Source organism: Pseudophryne corroboree, chromosome 7 (genome assembly GCF_028390025.1).
Source record: "Pseudophryne corroboree isolate aPseCor3 chromosome 7, aPseCor3.hap2, whole genome shotgun sequence".
Taxonomy (NCBI): Eukaryota; Metazoa; Chordata; class Amphibia; order Anura; family Myobatrachidae; genus Pseudophryne; species Pseudophryne corroboree.
In genome coordinates this window covers 437,932,582-437,959,117 of record NC_086450.1, presented here as the reverse complement: position 1 = coordinate 437,959,117, position 26,536 = coordinate 437,932,582, and the positions used below count along the sequence as shown (strand labels likewise).

At 47.8% G+C, this 26,536-nt stretch overlaps 1 protein-coding gene across 2 annotated transcripts in view; it reads right to left on the bottom strand.

Moving 5' to 3' along the window:
• The window catches only part of RAB26 (RAB26, member RAS oncogene family), a 481,534-nt gene that overhangs the window by 384,058 nt on the left and 70,940 nt on the right, over nucleotides 1-26,536 (bottom strand). For both annotated transcript variants that reach the window (XM_063934909.1, XM_063934908.1), the window contains exon 2: nucleotides 17,259-17,369. In XM_063934909.1, coding sequence (XP_063790979.1) covers nucleotides 17,259-17,369 — 111 coding nt within the window. The remainder of the gene's footprint in view (nucleotides 1-17,258; nucleotides 17,370-26,536) is intronic.

Genomic DNA, 26,536 nt, shown 5'->3' with positions numbered 1-26,536 from the left:
GATGGCACATCAATGCGAGCTGTGGCAGGAAGGTTTGCTGTGTCTGTCAGTGTAGTGTCCAGAGCATGGAGGCGCTACCAGGAGATAGGCCAGTACATCAGGAGATGTGGAGGAGGCCGTAGGAGGGCAACAACCCAGCAGCAGGACCGCTACCTCCGCCTTTGTGCAAGGAGGAACAGGAGGAGCACTGCCAGAGCCCTGCAAAATGACCTCCAGCAAGCCACAAATGTGCATGTGTCTACTCAAAAGATCAGAAACAGACTCCATGAGGGTGGTATGAGGGCCCGACGCCCACAGGTGGGGGTTGTGCTTACAGCCCAACACCGTGCAGGACGTTTGCCATTTGCCAGAGAACACCAAGATTGGCAAATTCGCCACTGGCGCCCTGTGCTCTTCACAGATGAAAGCAGGTTCTCACTGAGCACATGTGACAGACGTGACAGAGTCTGGAGACGCCAAGGAGAACGTTCTGCTGCCTGCAACATCCTCCAGCATGACCGGTTTGGCAGTTGGTCAGTAATGGTGTGGGGTGGCATTTCTTTGGGGGCCCGCACAGCCCTCCATGTGCTCGCCAGAGGTAGCCTGACTGCCATTAGGTACCGAGATGAGATCCTCAGACCCCTTGTGAGACCATATGCTGGTGCGGTTGGCCCTGGGTTCCTCCTAATGCAAGACAATGCTAGACCTCATGTGGCTGGAGTGTGTTAGCAGTTCCTGCAAGACGAAGGCATTGATGCTATGGACTGTTCCGCCCGTTCCCCAGACCTGAATCCAATTGAGCACATCTGGGACATCATGTCTCGCTCCATCCACCAACGCCACGTTGCATTACAGACTGTCCAGAAGTTGGTGGATGCTTTAGTCCAGGTCTGGGAGGAGATCCCTCAGGAGACCATCCGCCACCTCATCAGGAGCATGCCCAGGCGTTGTAGGGAGGTCATACAGGCACATGGAGGCCACACACACTACTGAGCCTCATTTTGACTTGTTTTAAAGGACATTACATCAACGTTGGATCAGGCTGTAGTGTGTTTTTCCACTTTAATTTTGAGTGTGACTCCAAATCCAGACCTCCATGGGTTAATACATTTGATTTCCATTGATCATTTTTGTGTGATTTTGTTGTCAGCACATTCAACTATGTAAAGAACAAAGTATTTAATAAGAATATTTAATTCATTCATTCAGATCTAGGATGTGTTATTTTAGTGTTCCCTTTATTTTTTTGAGCAGTGTGTATGTATATATAGATATATATATATATATATATATATATATATATAAATATGTTATACACTTTGTAAGTATTGTACAAATAGGAAGACCTACGTGCATACCTATTAGATAAGGACAGTTGGCAGCTAAATAATTCTCTGATTGGACAAACGCTGGATTACAGGTGGTCCTGGGAACATTGTTGAATGCTATGAACACTCTAATACTCTGATTGGGTACATGTTGGTCTATTCCTGTGAACCTTCTAATGCTGTGATTGGACACATTAGACTAGTCCGAAGAACATTCATAAGCTCTGATTGGACACATGGTTGTCTAGCCCTGGGAATGTCCTAGTGGTCTAATTGGACACATGTTGGTCTAGAACTGTGAACACTCTAATGCTCTGATTGGACACATGTTGGTATAGCACTGGGAATGTCCTAAGGCTCTGATTGGACACGTTGGTCCTAGATCTGTGAACATTGTAATGCCTTGACTGAATAAATGCTGATCTACCCTTGTGAACATAGTCGGGGAAGCAAAAATGGGGAGAACATACAAACTCACACAGATAGAGTCATAGCAGTATATTCAATTAGTGCAGAATTTTCCGACAGTCGGAAAATGTGCACTAATTCGACCTGGGTGTGTTTAATAGCGACCGTTTTCGCCTGTTTTTGAATCCATGTTCGCCCATGTCTTTTCGGGGTTTTGTCGAATCGTCATGGGCGAAAACGGACCCAAAAACTGTCGAAAACGCCTGCAAATTCGTCAAATTCAAAAAAATCTGCACAGGGGAAAACCACGTGGATTGACGAATTTGCCACCGATCCATGTGGTTTTCGCCCATGTGGCTTTTTCGACCATTCAAAAAAACGGCGCAGGCATTGAATAGGTCAAATGTAAATTCAACCTAAAAATGGGTGAAAAGTGCAGTTTTTCGACTGGTCGAAAAAAAAAGCATTAATTGAATACCCCCCATGGTTGGGTATCAAACTCATGACCGCAGTGCTATGAGGCAGCAGTGATAACATCAAAGTGGTCGGCTGCTGGTTAGTTCTTGCTTCAACCACTTCATAACAGCTGCGGCTACAGGGGAAGCAAGTACACCATCTGCTCACATCTCTGTGACACACAATATAAGTAGACATGTCACAATTGCCAGAAAGTGACACAGTGATTGATATATGAATAATAAACAGGGAAATCATACAGAGAAGAGATAATAAGATTTTACTTACCGATAAATCTATTTCTCGTAGTCCGTAGTGGATGCTGGGGACTCCGTCAGGACCATGGGGAATAGCGGCTCCGGAGGAGACAGGGCACAAAAGCAAGCTTTTAGGATCACATGGTGTGTACTGGCTCCTCCCCCTATGACCCTCCTCCAAGCCTCAGTTAGGTACTGTGCCCGGACGAGCGTACACAATAAGGAAGGATCTTGAATCCCGGGTAAGACCCAAACCAGCCACACCAATCACACCGTACAACTTGTGATCTGAACCCAGTTAACAGTATGATAACAATGAAGTAGCCTCTAAAAAAGATGGCTCACAACAATAATAACCCGATTTTTGTAACAATAACTATGTACAAGTAATGCAGACAATCCGCACTTGGGATGGGCGCCCAGCATCCACTACGGACTACGAGAAATAGATTTATCGGTAAGTAAAATCTTATTTTCTCTAACGTCCTAGTGGATGCTGGGGACTCCGTCAGGACCATGGGGAGTATACCAAAGCTCCCAAACGGGCGGGAGAGTGCGGGTGACTCTGCAGCACCGAATGAGAGAACTCCAGGTCCTCCTCAGCCAGGGTATCAAATTTGTAGAATTTTACAAACGTGTTCCCCCCTGACCACGTAGCTGCTCGGCAAAATTTTAAAGCCGAGACCCCCTCGGGCATCCGCCCAAGATGAGCCCACCTTCCTTGTGGAATGGGCATTGACAGATTTTGGCTGTGGCAGGCCTGCCACAGACTGTGCAAGCTGAATTGTACTACAAATCCAACGAGCAATAGTCTGCTTAGAAGCAGGAGCACCCATCTTTTGGGGTGCCTACAATATAAACAGCAAGTCAGACTTTCTGACTCCAGCCGTCCTGGAAATATATATATATATATATATATATATATATTTTTAGGGCCCCGACAACGTCCAGCAACTTGGAGTCCTCCAAGTCCCTAGTAGCCGCAGGCACCACAATATGTTGTTTCAGGCGAAACGCTGACACCACCTTAGGAAGAAACTGGGGACGAGTCCGCAGTTCTGCCCTGTCCGAATGGAAAAACAAATATGAGCTTTTTTTAAGACAAAGCCCCCAATTCTGACAATCGCCTGGCCGAGGCCAGGGCCACAACATGGTCCCTTTCCATGTGAGATATTTCAAATCCACAGATTTGATTGGTTCAAACCAATATGATTTGAGGAATCCCAACACTACGTTGAGATCCCACGGTGCCACTGGAGGCACACAAGGGGCTGTATATGCAATACTCCCTTGACAAACGTCTGGACTTCAGGAATTGAAGCCAAATTTTTCTGGAAGAAAATCTACAGGGCCGAAACTTGAACCTTAATGGACCCCAATTTGAGGCTCATAGACACTCCTGTTTTCAGGAAGTGCAGAAATCGACCTAGTTGAAATTTTTTCGTGGGGCCTTCCTGGCCTCACCCACGCAACATATTTTCACCACATGTGGTGATAACGTTGTGCGGTCACCTCCTTCCTGGCTTTGACCAGGGTAGGTATGACCTCTTCCGGAATGCCTTTTCCCTTAGGATCCGGTGTTCAACCGCCATGCCGTCAAACGCAGTCGCGGTAAGTCTTGGAACAGACAAGGTCCCTGCTGGAGCAGGTCCTTTCTTAGAGGCAGATGCCACGGTTCCTCTTGGAACAGACATGGTTCTTGCTGAAAGCAAATCCCATCTTAGCTCCCGAGGCCATTAGTCCTCTGTGAGCATCTCTTGAAGTTCCGGGTACCAAGTCCCTCTTGGCCAATCCGGAGCCACGAGTATAGTTCTTACTCCTCTACGTCTTATAATTCTCAATACCTTGGTTATGAGAAGCAGAAGAGGGAACACATACACCGACTGTTACACCCACGGTGTTACCAGGACGTCCACAGCTATCGCCTGAAGGTCTCGTGACCTGGCGCAATACCTGTCCCGTTTTTTGTTCGGGCGGGACGCCATCATTTCCACCTTTGGTCTTTCCCAACGGTTCACAATCATGCGGAAAACTTCCCGATGAAGTTCCCACTCTCCCGGGTGGAGGTCGTGCCTGCTGAGGAAGTCTGCTTCCCAGTCGTCCACTCCCGGAATGAACACTGCTGACAGTGCTATCACATGATTTTCCGTCTAGCGAAAAATCCTTGCAGTTTTGACCACTGCCCTCCTGCTTCTTGTGCCGCCCTATCTGTTTACGTGGGCGACTGCCGTGATGTTATCCCACTGGATCAATACCGGCTGACCTTGAAGCAGAGGCCTTGCTAAGCTTATAGCATTACAAATTTGCTCTTAGCTCCAGTATATTTATGTGGAGAGAATTCTCCAGACTTGATCACACTCCCTGGAAAAAAATTTTCCCTGTGTGACTGCTCCCCAGCCTCTCAGGCTGGCCTCCGTGGTTACCAGCATCCAATCCTGAATGCCGAATCTGCGGCCCTCTAGAAGATGAGCACTCTGTAATCACCACAGGAGAGACACCCTTGTCCTTGGATATAGGGTTATCCGCTGATGCATCTGAAGATGCGATCCGGACCATTTGTCCAGCAGATCCCACTGAAGAGTTCTTGCGTGAAATCTGCCGAATGGAAGCGCTTCGTAATAAGCCACCATTTTTTACCAGGACTCTTGTGCAATGATGCACTGACACTTTTCCTGGTTTTAGGAGGATCCCGATTAGCTCGGATAACTCCCTGGCTTTCTCCTCTGGGAGAAACACCCTTTTCCTGGACTGTGTCCAGAATCATCCCTAGGACCAGCAGACGTGTCGTCGGAACAACTGCGGTTTTGGAATATTTAGAATCCACCCGTGCTGTCGTAGAACTACTTGAGATAGTGCTACTCCGACCTCCAACTGTTCTCTGGACCTTGTTCTTATCAGGAGGTCGTCCATTTTCTTTGAAGACGAATCCTCATTTCGGTCATTACCTTGGTAAAGACCCGGGGTGCCTTGGACACTCCAACGGCATCGTCTGAAACTGATAGTGACAGTTCTGTACCACGAACCTGAGGTACCCTTGGTGAGAAAATAAGAATTTACTTACCGATAATTCTATTTCTCGGAGTCCGTAGTGGATGCTGGGGTTCCTGAAAGGACCATGGGGAATAGCGGCTCCGCAGGAGACAGGGCACAAAAAAGTAAAGCTTTACTAGGTCAGGTGGTGTGCACTGGCTCCTCCCCCTATGACCCTCCTCCAGACTCCAGTTAGGTACTGTGCCCGGACGAGCATACACAATAAGGGAGGCATTTTGAATCCCGGGTAAGACTCATACCAGCCACACCAATCACACCGTACAACTTGTGATCTAAACCCAGTTAACAGTATGACAACAGAAAGGGCCTCTTAAAGATGGCTCCTTAACAATAACCCGAATTAGTTAACAATAACTATGTACAAGTATTGCAGATAATCCGCACTTGGGATGGGCGCCCAGCATCCACTACGGACTCCGAGAAATAGAATTATCGGTAAGTAAATTCTTATTTTCTCTATCGTCCTAAGTGGATGCTGGGGTTCCTGAAAGGACCATGGGGATTATACCAAAGCTCCCAAACGGGCGGGAGAGTGCGGATGACTCTGCAGCACCGAATGAGAGAACTCCAGGTCCTCCTTTGCCAGGGTATCAAATTTGTAAAATTTTACAAACGTGTTCTCCCCCGACCACGTAGCTGCTCGGCAGAGTTGTAATGCCGAGACCCCTCGGGCAGCCGCCCAAGATGAGCCCACCTTCCTTGTGGAGTGGGCTTTTACAGTTTTAGGCTGTGGCAGGCCTGCCACAGAATGTGCAAGTTGAATTGTGTTACAAATCCAACGAGCAATCGACTGCTTAGAAGCAGGTGCGCCCAACTTGTTGGGTGCATACAATATAAACAGCGAGTCAGATTTTCTGACTCCAGCCGTCCTTGCAATGTATATTTTTAAGGCTCTGACAACGTCCAACAACTTGGAGTCCTCCAAGTCGCTAGTGGCCGCAGGCACCACAATAGGTTGGTTCAGATGAAATGCTGATACCACTTTAGGGAGAAAATGCGGACGAGTCCGCAGTTCTGCCCTATCCGAATGGAAGATTAGATAAGGACTTTTATAAGATAAAGCCGCCAATTCAGATACTCTCCTGGCAGAGGCCAGGGCTAGTAACATAGTCACTTTCAATGTGAGATATTTCAAATCCACCTTTTTCAATGGTTCAAACCAATGGGATTTGAGGAAATCTAAAACTACATTTAGATCCCACGGTGCCACCGGAGGCACCACAGGAGGCTGTATATGCAGTACTCCCTTGACAAAAGTCTGGACCTCAGGGACAGAGGCCAATTCTTTTTGGAAGAATATTGACAGGGCCGAAATTTGAACCTTAATGGATCCCAATTTGAGACCCATAGATAATCCTGATTGCAGGAAATGTAGGAAACGACCCAGTTGGAATTCCTCCGTCGGAACCCTCCGATCCTCGCACCACGCTACATATTTTCGCCAAATGCGGTGATAATGTTTCACGATGACTTCCTTCCGTGCCTTAATCAAGGTAGGAATGACTTCTTCTGGAATGCCTTTCCCTTTTAGGATCTGGCGTTCAACCGCCATGCCGTCAAACGCAGCCGCGGTAAGTCTTGAAAAAGACAGGGACCCTGCTGTAGCAGGTCCCTTCTCAGAGGTAGAGGCCACGGTTCGTCCGTGAGCATCTCTTGAAGTTCCGGATACCAAGTCCTTCTCGGCCAATCCGGAACCACTAGTATTGTTCTTACTCTTCTTTGCCGTATGATCTTCAATACCTTTGGTATGAGCGGCAGAGGAGGAAACACATACACTGACTGGTACACCCAAGGAGTTACCAGTGCGTCCACAGCTATTGCCTGTGGATCTCTTGACCTGGCGCAATATTTGTCCAGTTTTTTTGTTGAGGCGAGACGCCATCATGTCTACAATTGGTCTTTCCCAACGGTCTATTAACATGTTGAAGACTTCTGGATGTAGACCCCACTCTCCCGGATGAAGATCGTGTCTGCTGAGGAAGTCTGCTTCCCAGTTGTCCACGCCCGGGATGAACACTGCTGACAGTGCTATCACGTGATTCTCCGCCCAGCGAAGAATCTTGGCAGCTTCTGCCATTGCACTCCTGCTTCTTGTGCCGCCCTGCCTGTTTACATGGGCGACCGCCGTGATGTTGTCCGACTGAATCAACACCGGCTTTCCTTGCAGGAGAAGTTCCGCCTGGCTTAGAGCATTGTAGATTGCTCTTAGTTCCAGAATGTTTATGTGAAGAGACTTTTCCAGACTCGTCCATACTCCCTGGAAGTTTCTTCCTTGTGTGACTGCTCCCCAGCCTCTCAGGCTGGCGTCCGTGGTCACCAGGATCCAATCCTGAATGCCGAATCTGCGGCCTTCTAATAGGTGAGCCTTCTGCAACCACCACAGAAGTGACACCCTTGTCTTTGGTGACAGGGTTATTCGCAGGTGCATCTGCAGATGCGACCCTGACCATTTGTCCAACAGATCCCTTTGGAATATTCTTGCATGGAATCTGCCGAATGGAATTGCTTCGTAAGAAGCCACCATTTTTCCCAGGACTCTTGTGCATTGATGTACTGACACTTTTCCTGGTTTTAGGAGGTTCCTGACCAGATCGGATAACTCCTTGGCTTTTTCCTCTGGAAGGAAAACCTTTTTCTGAACCGTGTCCAGAATCATTCCTAGGAACAGCAGACGAGTTGTCGGGATTAAATGGGATTTTGGAATATTCAGAATCCACCCGTGTTGTCTTAGCACCTCTTGAGATAGTGCTAAAGCTGTCTCCAGCTGTTCTCTGGACCTTGCCCTTATTAGGAGATCGTCCAAGTATGGGATAACTAATACGCCTTTTCTTCGAAGAAGAATCATCATCTCGGCCATTACCTTGGTAAAGACCCGAGGCGCCGTGGACAATCCGAACGGCAGCGTCTGAAACTGATAGTGACAGTTTTGAACAATGAACCTGAGGTACCCCTGGTGTGCGGGGTAAATCGGAACGTGTAGATACGCATCCTTGATGTCCAAGGATACCATAAAGTCCCCTTCTTCCAGGTTCGCTATCACTGCTCTGAGTGACTCCATCTTGAACTTGAACTTTTTTATGTAGAGGTTCAAGGACTTCAGATTTAGAATAGGCCTTACCGAGCCATCCGGCTTCGGTACCACAAATAGAGTGGAATAATACCCCTTTCCTTGTTGTAATAGGGGTACTTTGACTATCACCTGCTGAGCGTACAGCTTGTGAATGGCTTCCAACACCCTCTCCCTTTCGGAAGAGACGGTTGGTAAGGCAGACTTCAGGAAACGATGAGGAGGATCCGTCTCTAATTCCAACCTGTACCCCTGAGATATTATCTGCAGGATCCAGGGGTCTACCTGCGAGTGAGCCCACTGCGCGCTGTAATTTTTGAGACGGCCCCCCACTGTCCCCGAGTCCGCTTGAGAGGCCCCAGCGTCATGCTGAGGTTTTTGCAGGAGCCGGGGAGGGCTTCTGTTCCTGGGAAGGAGCTGCCTGTTGGTGTCTCTTCCCTCTTCCTCTGCCTCGTGGCAGGTACGACAAGCCCTTTGCTCTCTTATTTTTGTAGGAGCGAAAAGGCTGCGGTTGAAAGGTCGGTGCCTTTCTCTGTTGGGGAGTGACTTGAGGTAAAAAAGTGGATTTCCCGGCAGTAGCCGTGGCCACCAAGTCTGATAGACCAACTCCAAATAACTCCTCCCCTTTATACGGCAAAACCTCCATGTGACGTTTTGAATCCGCATCGCCTGTCCACTGTCGTGTCCATAAGGCTCTTCTGGCTGAAATGGACATAGCACTCACCCGAGATGCCAGTGTGCAAATATCCCTCTGTGCATCACGCATATAGATAAATGCATCCTTTATTTGTTCTAACGACAGTAAAACATTGTCCCTATCTAGGGTATCAATATTTTCAATCAGGGATTCTGACCAAACTACTCCAGCACTGCACATCCAGGCAGTTGCTATAGCTGGTCGTAGTATAACACCTGCATGTGTGTATATATTCTTTTGAATAACTTCCATCTTTCTATCTGATGGATCCTTAAGTGCGGCCGTCTCAGGAGAGGGTAACGCCACTTGTTTGGATAAGCGTGTGAGCGCCTTGTCCACCTTAGGGGGTGTTTCCCAGCGCGCCCTAACCTCTGGCGGGAAAGGGTATAATGCCAATAACTTTTTTGAAATTATCAACTTTTTATCAGGAGCAACCCACGCTTCATCACACACGTCATTTAATTCTTCTGATTCAGGAAAAACTGTTTGTAGTTTTTTCACACCATACATAATACCCTGTTTTACGGTATCTGTAGTATCAGCTAAATGTAACGTCTCCTTCATTGCCAAAATCATATAACGTGTGGCCCTACTGGAAAATACGTTTGAATTTCTACCGTCGTCACTGGAATCAGTGCCCGTGTCTGGGTCTGTGTCGACCGACTGAGGCAAAGGGCGTTTTACAGCCCCTGACGGTGTTTGAGGCGCCTGGACAGGCATTAATTGATTGTCCGGCCGCCTCATGTCCTCAACTGACTGTTTAAGGGAAGATAAACCATCACGTAATTCCACAAATAAAGGCATCCATTCTGGTGTCGACCCCCTGGGGGGTGACATCTGCATATTTGGCAATTGCTCCGCCTCCACACCAATATCGTCCTCATACATGTCGACACCACGTACCGACACACACCGCAAACTCACAGGGAATGCTCTAATGAAGACAGGACCCACTAGCCCTTTTGGGGAGACAGAGGGAGAGTCTGCCAGCACACACCACAAAGCGCTATATATACAAGGGATATCCTTATATTAAGTGCTCCCTTATAGCTGCTTTAATATATATATATATAGCCATTAATGTGCCCCCCCTCTCTGTTTTACCCTGTTTCTGTAGTGCAGTGCAGGGGAGAGACCTGGGAGCCGTTCTGACCAGCGGAGCTGTGACAGAAAATGGCGCCGTGTGCTGAGGAGATAGGCCCCGCCCCTTTTTCGGCGGGTTCTTCTCCCGCTATTTTTCCAGTCAGGCAGGGGTTAAATATCTCCATATAGCCCCTATGGGCTATATGTGAGGTATTTTTAGCCTTGTATAAGGTTTATATTTGCCTCTCAGAGCGCCCCCCCCCAGCGCTCTGCACCCTCAGTGACTGCCCAGTGAAGTGTGCTGAGAGGAAAATGGCGCACAGCTGCAGTGCTGTGCGCTACCTTATGAAGACTGAGGAGTCTTCAGCCGCCGGTTTCCGGACCTCTTCACGCTTCAGCATCTGCAAGGGGGTCGGCGGCGCGGCTCCGGGACCGGACTCCACGGCTGGGCCTGTGTTCGATCCCTCTGGAGCTAATGGTGTCCAGTAGCCAAGCAGCAAATCCACTCTGCATGCAGGTGAGTTTACTACTTTCCCCCTAAGTCCCACGTTGCAGTGATCCTGTTGCCAGCAGGACTCACTGTAAAGAAAAAAACCTAAACTAAACTTTCTCTAAGCAGCTCTTTAGGAGAGCCACCTAGATTGCACCCTTCTCGTTCGGGCACAAAATCTAACTGGAGTCTGGAGGAGGGTCATAGGGGGAGGAGCCAGTGCACACCACCTGACCTAGTAAAGCTTTACTTTTTTGTGCCCTGTCTCCTGCGGAGCCGCTATTCCCCATGGTCCTTTCAGGAACCCCAGCATCCACTTAGGACGATAGAGAAAAGCAAATTTTGGGACATGGAGGTAAGCATCCCTGATGTCCCGGGACACCATATAGTCCCCTTGTTCCCAGTTCGCTATCACTGCTCTGAGTGACTCCATCTGGATTTGAACCCTTGTAAGTGTTCAAATTTTTCAGATTTAGAATCGGTCTCACCTAGCCTTCTGGCTTCAGTACCACCCTATAGTGTGGAACAATACCCCTTTCCTTGTTGTAGGAGGGGTAATTTTATTATCACCTGCTGGGAATACAGCTTGTGAATTGTTTTCAATACTGCCTCCCTGTCGGAGGGGGACATTGGTACAGCAGACTACAGGAACCTGCGAGGGGGGAAACGCCTCGACATTCCAATCTGTGCCCCTTTGATACTACTTGTAGGATCCAGGGGTCCTGTACGGTCCCAGCGTCATGCTGAGAACTTAGTAGAAGCGGTGGAGGGCTTCTGTTACTGGGAATGGACTGCCTGCTGCAGTCTTCTTCCCTTTCCTCTATCCCTGGGCAGATATCTTATAGGGACGAAAAGACTGAGGCTGAAAAGACGGTGTCTTTTTCTGCAGAGATGTGACTTAGGGTAAAAAACAGTGGATCTTCCAGCAGTTGCCGTGGCCACCAGGTCCCATGGACCGACCCCAAATAACTCCTCCCCTTTTATACGGCAATACATCTTTGTGCCGTTTGGAATCTGCATCCCCTGACCACTGTCGTGTCCATAAACATCTTCTTGCAGATATGGACATCGCATTTACTCTTGATGCCAGAGTGCAAATATCCCTCTGCGCATCTCGTATATATAGAAATGCATCCTTTAAATGCTCTATAGTCAATAAAATACTGTCCCTGTCAAGGGTATCAATATTTTTAGTCAGGGAATCCGACCAAGCCACCTCAGCTCTGCACATCCAGGCTGAGGCGATCGCTGGTCACAGTATAACACCAGCATGTGTGTGTATACTTTTTAGGATATTTTTCTGATAAGCATGTGAGCGCCTTAGCCACCCTGAGGGGTGTTTCCCAATGCGCCTTAACTTCTGGCGGGAAAGGGTATACCGCCAATAATTTTCTATCGGGGGAAACCCACGCATCATCACACACTTCATTTAATTTATCTGATTCAGGAAAAACTACAGGTAGTTTTTTCACCTCACACATAATACCCTTCTTTGTGGTACTTGTAGTATCAGAAATATGTAACACCTCCTTCATTGCCCTTAACGTGTGGCCCTAAAGGAAAATACGTTTGTTTCTTCACCGTCGACACTGAAATCAGTGTCCGTGTCTGGGTCTATGTCGACCGACTGAGGTAAATGGGCGTTTTTACAAGCCCCTGACGGTGTCTGAGACGCCTGGACCGGTACTAATTTGTTCGCCGGCCGTCTCATGTCGTCAACCCACTAGCAGCGTGTTGACATTATCACGTAATTCCATAAGTAAGCCATCCATTCCGGTGTCGACTCCCTAGAGAGTGACATCACCATTACAGGCAATTTGCTCCTTCTCCTCACCAACATTTTCCTCATACATGTCGACACACACGTACCGACATACAGCACACACATAGGGAATGCTCTGATAGAGGACAGGACCCACTAGCCCTTTGGGGAGACAGAGGGAGAGTTTGCCAGCACACACCAAAATGCTATAATTATACAGGGACAACCCTTATATAAGTGTTCCTCCCATATAGCATTTAATATATATGTATATCGCCAAATCAGTGCCCCCCCTCTCTGTTTTAACCCTGTTTCTGTAGTGCAGTGCAGGGGAGAGCCTGTGAGCCTTCCCCTCAGCCTTTCTGTGAGGGAAAATGGCGCTGTGTGCTGAGGAGAATAGGCCCCGCCCCCTTTTCGGCGGGCTTCTTCTCCGGAGATTGTGAAGTCTGGCAGGGGTTAAATACATCCATATAGCCTCAAGGGCTATATGTGATGTATTTTTCGCCATACAGGTATTCTACATTGCTGCCAGGGCGCCCCCCCCCCGCGCCCTGCACCCTCCGTGATCGCTGTGGGAAGTGTGCTGACAGACAATGGCGCACAGCTGCAGTGCTGTGCGCTACCTGAGGAAGACTGAAAAGTCTTCTGCCGCCTGGTTCCGGACCTCTTCAATCTTCAGCATCTGCAAGGGGGTCGGCGGCGCGGCTCCGGGACGAACCCCAGGGCGAGACCTGTGTTCCGACTCCCTCTGAAGCTAATGGTGTCCAGTAGCCTAAGAATCCAATCCATCCTGCACGCAGGTGAGTTGAAATTCTCTCCCCTAAGTCCCTCGATGCAGTGAGCCTGTTGCCAGCAGGACTCACTGAAAATAAAGAACCTAAAAACTTTTTCTAAGCAACTCTTTAAGAGAGCCACCTAGATTGCACCCTTCTCGGACGGGCACAAAAACCTAACTGAGGCTTGGAGGAGGGTCATAGGGGGAGGAGCCAGTACACACCATGTGATCCTAAAAGCTTGCTTTTGTGCCCTGTCTCCTCCGGAGCCGCTATTCCCCATGGTCCTGACGGAGTCCCCAGCATCCACTAGGACGTTAGAGAAATAAACATCCATCTAATTTATAGCTAACCTGTTTAGTCTATTTATGACTGAAATAAATTCTGTGTACATTCCCTGCACCGGGTATTCCAAAGTCTTTGTCAGGAAGTTTGGTCGGGTGTGCGGCATAGTGCCTCTCATTTGCTATTAATATCTCTAATTTTGCAAAAGTTAGCTAAGCGATTTTGCTCACATATATACAATAATCTTGCCCGTAGGTTAAGTAGAAAACTACCATGCCCTCAATGGCGTATGGACTCTCTGGGAGTAATCTGCGCATACCCAGCAGTCACTCTGCCTGCAAGTCTGCCAGACCATTGGACAACATAAGACCACCCCATGGGGGCATATGTATTAGGGTCCGAGTTGGCCGAAGGTGCGGAATGCCGGACGATATAGTTTTTTTAAAGAAGCAATCATTTACAAGGCAAAGCAATGCCTTGTAAATGATTGTTACTTTAAAAAAATGTCCCAGAATATCAGGCATCCCGCACCTACGGCAAACTCGGATGCTATTACATATACCCCCATGTTTCCAAATCGTACCCAAGGGTACCAGATTTGTGGCGTGTCCTTTGACTAGACTTACATCATTCTGTTACCCAACAGTCCACACCTGCATAACTTGCTGGGTACATGTGCAGTTATTATATGAGGTCTACCGGTTCCGTCTACGCTGCTTGTTACAACTACATAATGACTCAGTAAATACAGTGGCAGAATCCGACAAAGACAAAGCGGCTTTCAAAAGCACCGCTTAGTAAATTTACCGCAATATATCTAGCTCAGCTCCTGACTTCAGATCCGCAGCCACTGGGGTCCTCCGTGAATACACCAAGGAAGCAATACTAACAGATTAACATGTCACTGTTGCACTTTGCAACTCATTCTTGTAATTAGCTCCACATGGGACAAATTACCCAATGCATACATGAACATAAAGTGAGATGTCTTGCATAATATATTATATTATTATTTTTATATATATATATATATATACACACACATCTCATATATTCAGCTTTCAGTGGCGCTCTTCTTTTCCTCTTCTCAATAAAGCCACAAGTGTACAATGACACTGACCTATCCTCTCTAGAAAACACATATAAGATGTATGATGCATTTATTCAGTTTGATAGCTCAGATTTCTGATGAGAGAATATTGAATATCTGTCCAGCCGGGTTGAACGTTTTAACTTTGCAAAAAAAAAAAAAAAGATCTAGGCAGCAAGACACTGAACCGGACTGAAGCAAAGAACCGAGGACAAGACACAAGTAGACAGCAAAATAAAGGACACTTGAGGGACAGGAGTAAACAGTGATCCATCTATACTGGGCACAGAGTCTGCGGTTCACACGGGCTCCTCAGTCGGGGGGGGCCTCCCTGTCCACCCTGCACCCATTGCAATCTCTTATATCTATATGCTATAGGTCAAGCTGCAAAGTGCTGCAACCAATCACACACTGGGCCTGATTCATCCGTGTCTTTTGCCGCAGTTGCAACTGCGTCTTTATGCTAATACCACCAGAAAGCCCTTCCCTGGTGCACACCCGTGCGTCCGAATGTGCAAGGACTGAGAGCCCACTTCTTGCAGCACTTTATTTAATAATCCCCTTTTATGGATATCAGAGGTCACCTGGGAGTTCCGCTCCATATAAGAGCTGCATGACGCTGCAGGCCACGTGCTTTTTGACACACCAAGAACTTGGAGGTGAATGCTGGTAACTGTAGTGACTCACCGCAGGGAGAGTATTACATACATATAACAGACAAGTGCTTTTTCACATATAAATGTTAGCGTCTTTGGTGAAACGTAGTGGAATAACCTGCAGATGACAGTTCTATAGGTCTGACGCCTCATTGATCCTGGCAGTCGTAATATTTTATTTATCAGTGCTGCTGTCTGCTCACGTGTGCACATTGGCTGGGAAACGGCAGCCCGAGGCACACATGTGCACACACAAAGCACAATCTCCCCGTATGACTAAGCAGACCGCCTGTAGCCTGTAGTCTGGTTTATTGGTTGGTGTTATTGCTGGAAGCTGCCAGTAGATTTCATGCAGGAACACTTCACCATCCCCCGGCCGCATCCTTATTTTACTGAGTGTATGTAAACACATGCATGTCGTCCAACATTGGCTGAAAAAGGGGCTTTCTTGTTTGTTTGTATTAAAAAGACTGGCGTGATTTTTCTTACACAGATGATTGTTTAGCTGTAGCTGGCCACAAGATGTTGTGCTACAAATAACACTTTACTGTTGATGCGGCTCAGCTGTGGAACATTTTGTCTAGCAACCACGCCCTAACGAGTAAAAGCATTTTAATCTTACATTACGCTGCCTTCCTGTTTGGCTTTCGGGAGAGATGGGAAAGCGACTTGAGATGGTTTACACACTGGGATGATGGGGCCCCAAGCCGATATGTCGGCCCGAATTAACATCAGAATGTAATATCTTCCTTCCTTCACTGCACATGCTACGGTCGCTTGCGATATTGCCTGGTTGGCTGTGCAGCAGGGCCAACCATGCACCGTCACCATTGACCCCAGACACCCGCTCCTCTGGCATGCACAATGAGACATATGCACATTATGTAGATCTTAATCAGCCCAAAACGACATATCCGGCCGATATCGACCCAGGGTGTACCCGGCTTTAGGGAAAGAGGCAGTGGGCGTGGCTTGATCACCTGATCCTTACCAACAAGCAGGTGACTACCATGTCATCAAGTCATGCAATTCATGTCTATAATGAGACACCCCGGGCATTTCCTAGCGCATACTTAGGTCAGCTGTGTACAGATGTCGTAGGACTACAAAACACAGCATGCTTTAAAAGCAAGAGACACAAGTAGCTTCAGGTTGCCCCGAAGAATGTAAGTGCCGCTTCCAGGTAGTATTATGCCCCATTCATAGTATAGTATGTCAATATTCCCATTACATCACCAGGTAAACCTTTCTTCTGTGCTGTCACCGGATTCTGCAGCGTATTACTCTGTGCATTGTGTGATACATCTGCAGCTTTATATCACAGGTCTCCTGGGTTCTCTACTTTCACCTTCCTTCTCAGATGCCCAAAGAGTATCCACAGGCAACGTGACAGCTCTAGGACCCTACAAGAGGCAGGCTGCACACTGCAGATATCACAGACACAGGCACCACTCACACCACACATACTGTGTACATACACAGTCAAAATACATTATTATTATTATTATCTTTTATTTCTAAGGTGCCACCTGGAATCCATAGCGCCAAATAATATAACATTATTTTCAGTAACTGATGCTAGCCTGATTACAATTGTTACAGCGGCAGATATCTCATCATTTAAGTGCTAATAGAAAATCAGACTTGCTACCTAGATGCAGACTGTATTGGGAAAGTTGCAGACCATCATGTTGGCCATGTTGCTCCATCATGGTGACCACGTGGCTTCAGAGCCCTGGACGGGAGTTAGCTTATATAGGTTGAAGCCTTCCCCACACCCTGACCCTTCTTATGCTTTGACATTTTAATAGCACATGGTTTGTGGTCCACTATTATCCACAGAGGAAGAGAAATAAGAAGCACAGCAACATCTTACCCGAAAGTCAATCCCGACGGTTGAAATGAAGCTTCCGGCCAGGAAGGCCCCGTCCTTAAATCTGACGAGCAGACACGTCTTCCCCACTCCAGAATCTCCCACCAGCATCACCTGGAAACACAAGACAGGGCTTTATTACCCCATACAGTATGACTGGATTTTATTCTCTGTGCATGAATTAAGCGGCCCTGTGTAAATATGCATATGGATTGTTCTAGTGCTCACACCAAGCACAGTCCATCTGCCGTGTAACCCGGCCCATTTCAAACTGGCTCCACCCCTTTTAAGGTCTGAGATTCGGGATAGTTGGAAGGCATATAAGTGGTCTGGGGAAATACAGAGGCAGTTTACGAGAGGAGAAGGCTTGTGTGCAGGCTCCGTGCAGGCCTCCTCTTCCCTGGTAGGGCAATACAGCCACAGCCTACAGTGCATGCTCGGGTCTCTGGGAAAACGGTGCCCACGCCATGTTCCCCGTGACTTCATCACTGCGCAGGTTCAGATCTCCAGGAAATGTTTTCCTGGTGATTTCTGCTGCTCCGCAGTGCCAGCCAACACAGGACTCCAATGAGGTAAGTATAACTTTATGGGCGCAGGGTGTGGGCAACCCTGGACCTAGGGACCAATGAACACAGCACACCTTGCTGCCATTATAGACAGCAAATAGGGAGATAATTCTGTACTAAACTGATCTACAGTAAGATTTCAGGCTAACGGGGAGCAATGGTCATAGTTCACCAGGTGCACAGAGAATAGGGGACTGGGAATATCTGGACCTCTCTAGAGATCAATTACAATGCGTGCTTAGCTATGCTGCCCCCGCAACTCTGCCCTACCCACTTCCTGGCAGGAACACTTGTAAGGTATACAGTGAAGCAGCACAGACACGCCCATTCCTGCTGTGCACACTTAGCTATGCGGCACCACGCACCTTAGTAAGGTATACAGTGAAGCAGTGTAGACATGCCCACTCCTGATGTGCACACTTAGCTATGAGGCACCACGCACTTTAGTAAGGTATACAGTGAAGCAGTGTAGACACGCCCACTCCTGCAGTGCACACTTAGCTATGAGGCACCACGCACTTTAGTAAGGTATACAGTGAAGCAGTGTAGACATGCCCACTCCTGCAGTGCACACTTAGCTATGCGGCACCACGTACCTTAGTAAGGTATACAGTGAAGCAGCGTAGACACGGCCCACTCCTGCAGTGCACACTAAGCTATGAGGTACCACACACTTTAGTAAGGTATACAGTGAAGCAGTGTAGACACGCCCACTCCTGCAGTGAACACTTAGCTATGAGGCACCACACACTTTAGTAAGGTATACAGTGAAGCAGTGTAGACACGCCCACTCCTGCAGTGCACACTTAGCTATGAGGCACCACACACTTTAGTAAGGTATACAGTGAAGCAGTGTAGACACGCCCACTCCTGCAGTGCACACTTAGCTGTGAGGCACCACGCACTTTAGTAAGGTATACAGTGAAGCAGTGTAGACATGCCCATTCCTGCAGTGCACACTTAGCTATGAGGCACCACACATTTTAGTAAGGTATACAGTGAAGCAGCGTACACACACCCACTCCTGCAGTGCACACTTAGCTATGAGGCACCACACACTTTAGTAAGGTATACAGTGAAGCAGCGTAGACATGCCCACTCCTGCAGTGCACACTTAGCTATGAGGCACCACACACTTTAGTAAGGTATACAGTGAAGCAGTGTACACATGTCCACTCCTGCAGTGCACACTTAGCTATGAGGCACCACGCACTTTAGTAAGGTATACAGTGAAGCAGTGTAGACACGCCCACTCCTGCAGTGCACACTTAGCTATGAGGCACCACGCACTTTAGTAAGGTATACAGTGAAGCAGTGTAGACACGCCCACTCCTGCAGGGCACACTTAGCTATGAGGCACCACGCACTTTAGTAAGGTATACAGTGAAGCAGTGTAGACACGCCCACTCCTGCAGTGCACACTTAGCTATGAGTCTCCACGCACTTTTATAAGGTATACAATGAAGCAGTGTACACACGCCCACTCCTGCAGTGCACACTTAGCTATGAGTCTCCACGCACTTTAGTAAGGTATACAGTGAAGCAGTGTACACACGCCCACTCCTGCAGTGCACACTTAGCTATGAGGCACCACGCACTTTAGTAAGGTATACAGTGAAGCAGTGTAGACACGCCCACTCCTGCAGTGCACACTTAGCTATGAGTCTCCACGCACTTTAGTAAGGTATACAGTGAAGCAGTGTAGACACGCCCACTCCTGCAGTGCACACTTAGCTATGAGGCACCACGCACTTTAGTAAGGTATACAGTGAAGCAGTGTAGACACGCCCACTCCTGCAGTGCACACTTAGCTATGAGTCTCCACGCACTTTAGTAAGGTATACAGTGAAGCAGTGTACACACGCCCACTCCTGCAGTGCACACTTAGCTATGAGGCACCACACACTTTAGTAAGGTATATAGTGAAGCAGCGTAGACACGCCCACTCCTGCAGTGCACACTTAGCTATGAGGCACCACCCACTTTAGTAAGGTATACAGTGAAGCAGTGTACACACGCCCACTCCTGCAGTGCACACTTAGCTATGAGGCACCACGCACTTTAGTAAGGTATACAGTGAAGCAGTGTAGACACGCCCACTCCTGCAGTGCACACTTAGCTATGAGTCTCCACGCACTTTAGTAAGGTATACAGTGAAGCAGTGTACACACGCCCACTCCTGCAGTGCACACTTAGCTATGAGGCACCACACACTTTAGTAAGGTATACAGTGAAGCAGTGTAGACACGCCCACTCCTGCAGTGCACACTTAGCTATGAGGCACCACGCACTTTAGTAAGGTATACAGTGAAGCAGTGTAGACACGCCCACTCCTGCAGTGCACACTTAGCTATGAGTCGCCACGCACTTTAGTAAGGTATACAGTGAAGCAGTGTAGACACGCCCACTCCTGCAGTGCACACTTAGCTATGACTCTACACACACTTTAGTAAGGTATACAGTGAAGCAGTGTACACACGCCCACTCCTGCAGTGCACACTTAGCTATGAGGCACCACCCACTTTAGTAAGGTATACAGTGAAGCAGTGTACACACGCCCACTCCTGCAGTGCACACTTAGCTATGAGGCACCACGCACTTTAGTAAGGTATACAGTGAAGCAGTGTAGACACGCCCACTCCTGCAGTGCACACTTAGCTATGAGTCTCCACGCACTTTAGTAAGGTATACAGTGAAGCAGTGTACACACGCCCACTCCTGCAGTGCACACTTAGCTATGAGGCACCACGCACTTTAGTAAGGTATACAGTGAAGCAGTGTAGACACGCCCACTCCTGCAGTGAACACTTAGCTATGAGGCACCACACACTTTAGTAAGGTATACAGTGAAGCAGCGTAGACACGCGCACTCCAGCGCCTCGTCATTAGCATCTGGCCTGTGCGGCCCTGTATTTCATATATGAACATTTCAGTTTTGTGTCGTGCGCAGGTTCTCGGTGAGGAATAAATACGTATTCCTGGCGGACGGGATGCCGGCTGTCAATATCCAAACAGGGGCATCCGTGCACTCGCCACAGGTTCTATTCCCACTCTATGGGTGTTGTGGACACCCACAAGTGAATAGCCCCTGTGCGCCGGGATTCCAGCTGTCGGCATTGCCGGCTGTCGGGATTCCGGCGTCGGTATCCTGACCACTGGGATCCTAACAGCCGGCAAATTAACTACATCCCCTCTGTGACTCTACACGATCTCTGCACAACAATGTCTACTGATGAATTATAGACAATAGTCTTACAGAGGATCAGGGAGTTACCCCACCCCCAGATACACAGGCAATAACTGCATAATTTCTCATGCAATCATTAAAATACATACAACATAAAATATTATTTTTGCACAATGAATTATCTACACAACATTGGGCACACCAAAAGCCTGTCACACGCTGGACCTTCCTAGTGGTGTCCAGCAGGCTGTTTCTGAATATATGGTCCATCAATGCCTCTCCTGCGTGCCGCATTCTTTTCATTTTCAGGCATGAGCAGCCGAACACCCACACCTTTTAATTATTCAGTCATGTGACTGTGCTAACCAACAGCCTGCCACCTTGCTCAATAGGTGGCCTATTTAAACCCGCCTTGTGCATGTTATTAATGCCAGATCTTCGCCTTGCCTGCTTTCTGTTAGACTTCTATGGGCAAATTTGCTGAAAAGTCAATTTTAATTGATTTTCAAATCAAGCAACATTGATTGTTGTGTCTCAGAGGCTAAACTGCACATTTACTGACAAAAATGTATTTAATTTTTTTAAGTCAATTGTATTTTAGTGGTGGTAAATGTGCGCTTTAGCCCTGAAACACGACATCGACGTTGACCGTTTAAAATCGTACATTTACCGTTTTACTTTGATAAATGTACTCCTTAGGATCATTGTATTTCTATAGTAGATGGGGATCCAATAGCCTTTGTACCTCAATATTATCAGCTTTATGGCTCTCTAACATCCCAGTGCCTCATACCTTAATATCATCACCTGTACCAATTTATGACATCCAAATGCCACGTGCCTCAAATCCAGCATTTGTATCAGCAATATACTCATTCTGGTGTTTAACGCTTCTACACTTTCAGCCATACTCCTTTGACTCATTCTGGTGCCTCATACCTCAGTGCTTCCTGATACGACAATTTCTGTTACTTTGGTTCCCACTACTTTCCAACTAGTAATATGAAGTTGAAAGAAATCCTGCCGCGCCCTCTGGATTGCTGCAAAAGGCGGATAGAAGGAGATGTCACACAATCTCCAAAAGGACAAATGAACAGAAAAAGAAAGTACTACCACCTTATCGCGCTATCCAATCACAATGTTGCCTAAATACATACACATAAATGGGAAATGTCCCAGCAATGGGTGATAAGTGAGAAGTGTCCCAAATGATGGAGTCTCTTGTCTTGAAAAAGGAAAGTTCATGGAATGGAGTTCTTGAAAGCGGAGACGAATCCCCGGGGTGGGTGAACACCGTACTCACGTGGATAAGGAAAAACCAATGTTCATGAGGGTTTCTTTTCCCATCAGGGGTTCACTGACGAGGTGTCCAGGGAGGGAAGGAAGTTCTTCAAACACGGGTGTGTAATTCCCTCGGAAAAGAAGTGAAGAAACTAATGGTGTAGTATGTTTTAACCAATTGACGAATACTGATGATATGGGATATGGGATGGATTCTGAGTATTTAGGAGGTTTGGCGTACTGAACTCACGTTGGTACGTATGCAAATCCTCATATAAAGGTATCTTTGGTGGATAATTTACAGGAGGGAATGTCCTATGGTACAGGAGTTAGTGTTTTTTCTTAGTACACACCGTACTCACGTAGATTCTGGGTGAAAAAATAAGATTTTACTCACCGGTAAATCTATTTCTCGTAGTGCGTAGTGGATGCTGGGAACTCCGTAAGGACCATGGGGAATAGACGGGCTCCGCAGGAGACTGGGCACTCTAAAAGAAAGATTAGGTACTATCTGGTGTGCACTGGCTCCTCCCACCATGACCCTCCTCCAGACCTCAGTTAGGATACTGTGCCCGGAAGAGCTGACACAATAAGGAAGGATTTTGAATCCCGGGTAAGACTCATACCAGCCACACCAATCACACCGTATAACTCGTGATACTACACCCAGTTAACAGTATGAAATATAACTGAGCCTCCCAACAGATGGCTCAACAATAACCCTTAGTTAGGCAATAACTACATACAAGTATTGCAGACAATCCGCACTTGGGATGGGCGCCCAGCATCCACTACGGACTACGAGAAATAGATTTACCGGTGAGTAAAATCTTATTTTCTCTGACGTCCTAGTGGATGCTGGGAACTCCGTAAGGACCATGGGGATTATACTAAAGCTCCCAAACGGGCGGGAGAGTGCGGATGACTCTGCAGCACCGAATGAGAGAACTCAAGGTCCTCCTCAGCCAGGGTATCAATTTTGTAGAATTTAGCAAACGTGTTTGCCCCTGACCAAGTTGCAGCTCGGCAAAATTGTAAAGCCGAGACCCCTCGGGCAGCCGCCCAAGATGAGCCCACATTCCTCGTGGAATGGGCTTTTACTGATTTAGGATGCGGCAATCCAGCCGCAGAATGCTCCAGCTGAATTGTGCTACAAATTCAGCGAGCAATAGTCTGCTTAGAAGCAGGAGCACCTATTTTGTTGGGTGCCTACAGGATAAAAAGCGAGTCAGTTTTCCTGACTCCAGCCGTCCTGGAAATATACATTTTTAAGGCCCTGACTACATCCAGTAACTTGGAATCTTCCAAGTCCCTAGTAGCCGCAGGCACTACAATAGGTTGGTTCAAGTGAAAAGCTGATACCACCTTAGGGAGAAACTGGGGACGAGTCCTCAATTCTGCCCTATCCATATGGAAAATCAGATAAGGGTTTTTACATGACAAAGCCGCCAATTCTGACACACGCCTGGCCGAAGCCAAGGCCAATTAACATGACCACTTTCCACGTGAGATATTTCAAATCCACAGTTTTAAGTGGCTCAAACCAATGTGATTTTAAGAAACTCAACACCACGTTGAGATCCCAAGGTGCCACAGGAGGCACAAAAGGGGGCTGTATATGTAGCACTCCCTTTACAAATGTCTGAACTCCAGGCAGTGAAGCCAGTTCTTTCTGGAAGAAAATCGACAGAGCCGAAATCTGGACCTTAATGGAACCCAATTTTAGGCCCATAGTCACCCCTGACTGTAGGAAGTGCAGAAAACGACCCAGCTGAAATTCCTCTGTCTTCCTGGCCTCACACCACGCAACATATTTTCGCCAAATACGGTGATAATGGTTTGCGGTTACTTCTTTCCTGGCTTTTATCAGCGTAGGAATGACTTCTTCCGGAATGCCCTTTTCCTTTAGGATCCGGAATTCAACCGCCATGCCGTCAAACGCAGCCACGGTAAGTCTTGGAACAGACAGGGCCCCTGCTGTAGCAGATCCTGTCTGAGCGGTAGAGGCCATGGGTCCTCTGATATCATTTCTTGAAGTTCTGGGTACCAAGCTCTTCTTGGCCCATCCGGAACCACGAGTATCATTCTTACTCCTCGTTTTCTTATTATTCTCAGTACCTTTGGTATGAGAGGCAGAGGAGGGAATACATAAACCGACTGGTACACCCACGGTGTCACTAGAGCGTCCACAGCTATTGCCTGAGGGTCCCTTGACCTGGCGCAATATCTAGTTTTTTGTTTAGGCGGGACGCCATCATGTCCACCTGTGGCCTTTCCCAACGGTTTACCAACAGTTGGAAGACTTCTGGATGAAGTCCCCACTCTCCCGGGTGTAGGTCGTGTCTGCTGAGGAAGTCTGCTTCCCAGTTGTCCACTCCCGGAATGAACACTGCTGACAGTGCTAAGACGTGATTTTCCGCCCATCGGAGAATCCTTGTGGCTTCTGCCATCGCCATCCTGCTTCTTGTGCCGCCCTGTCGGTTTACATGGGCGACTGCCGTGATGTTGTCTGATTGGATCAGTACCGGCTGGTTTTGAAGCAGAGGCCTTGCCAGACTTAGGGCATTGTAAATGGCCCTCAGTTCCAGAATATTTATGTGTAGGGACGACTCCTGACTTGACCAAAGTCCTTGGAAATTTCTTCCCTGTGTGACTGCCCCCCAGCCTCGAAGGCTGGCATCCGTGGTTACCAGGACCCAGTCCTGTATGCCGAATCTGCGGCCCTCTTGAAGATGAGCACTCTGCAGCCACCACAGTAGAGATACCCTGGTCCTTGGAGACAGGGTTATCAGCCGATGCATCTGAAGATGCGATCCCGACCACTTGTCCAAGAGGTCCCACTGAAAGGTTCTTGCATGGAACCTGCCGAATGGAATTTTGCTTCGTAAGAAGCTACCATTTTTCCCAGGACTCATGTGCAGTGATGCACCGATACCTGTTTTGGTTTCAGGAGGTCTCTGACTAGAGATGACAGCTCCTTGGCTTTCTCCTGCGGGAGAAACACTTTTTTCTGTTCTGTGTCCAGAACCATCCCCAGGAACAGTAGGTGTGTGGTAGGAACCAGCTGTGACTTTGGAATGTATAGAATCCATCCGTGCTGTTGTAGCACTTCCCGAGATAGTGCTACTCCGACCAACAACTGCTCCTTGGACCTCGCCTTTATAAGGAGATCGTCCAAGTACGGGATAATTAAAACTCCCTTTTTTCAAAGGAGTATCATCATTTCTGCCATTACCTTGGTAAAGACCCTCGGTGCCGTGGACAGTCCAAACGGCAGTGTTTGGAATTGGTAATGGCAATCGTGTACCACAAATCTGAGGTACTCCTGGTGAGGATGGTAAATGGGGACATGTAGGTAAGCATCCTTGATGTCCAGGGATACCATGTAATCCCCCTCCTCCAGGCTTGCAATAACCGCCCTGAGCGATTCCATCTTGAACTTGAATTTTTTTATGTATGTGTTCAAGGATTTCAAATTTAAAATGGGTCTCACCGAACCGTCCGGTTTCGGTACCACAAACAGTGTGGAATAGTAACCCCGTCCTTGTTGAAGTAGGAGCACCTTGACTATCACCTGCTGGGAATACAGCTTGTGAATTGCCTCTAGCATAGCCTCCCTGCCTGAGGGAGTTGTCGGCAAGGCAGATTTGAGGAAACGGCGGGGGGGAGACGCCTCAAATTCCAGCTTGTACCCCTGAGATACTACTTGAAGGATCCAGGGATCCACCTGTGAGCGAGCCCACTGATCGCTGAAATTTTTGAGGCGGCCCCCCACCGTACCTGGCTACGCCTGTGGAGCCCCCGCGTCATGTGGTGGACTCAGAGGAAGTGGGGGAAGAATTTTGATTCTGGGAACTGGCTGACTGGTGCAGCTTTTTCCCTCTTCCCTCGTCTCTGTGCAGAAAGGAAGCGCCTTTGACCCGCTTGCTTTTCTGAAGACGAAAGGACTGTACCTGATAATACAGTGCTTTCTTAGGCTGTGAGGAAACCTGAGGTAAAAAAATTTCTTCCCAGCTGTTGCTGTGGATACGAGGTCCCAGAGACCATCCCCAAACAATTCCTCACCCTTATAAGGCACATAGAGTGCCTTTTAAAGTCAGCATCACCTGTCCAGTGTCGGGTCTCTAATACCCTCCTGACAGAATGGACATTGCATTAATTCTGGATGCCAGCCGGCAAAATATCTCTCTGTGCATCCCTCATATATAAGACGAAGTCTTATGTTCGCAAAATAGTATCCCTGTTTG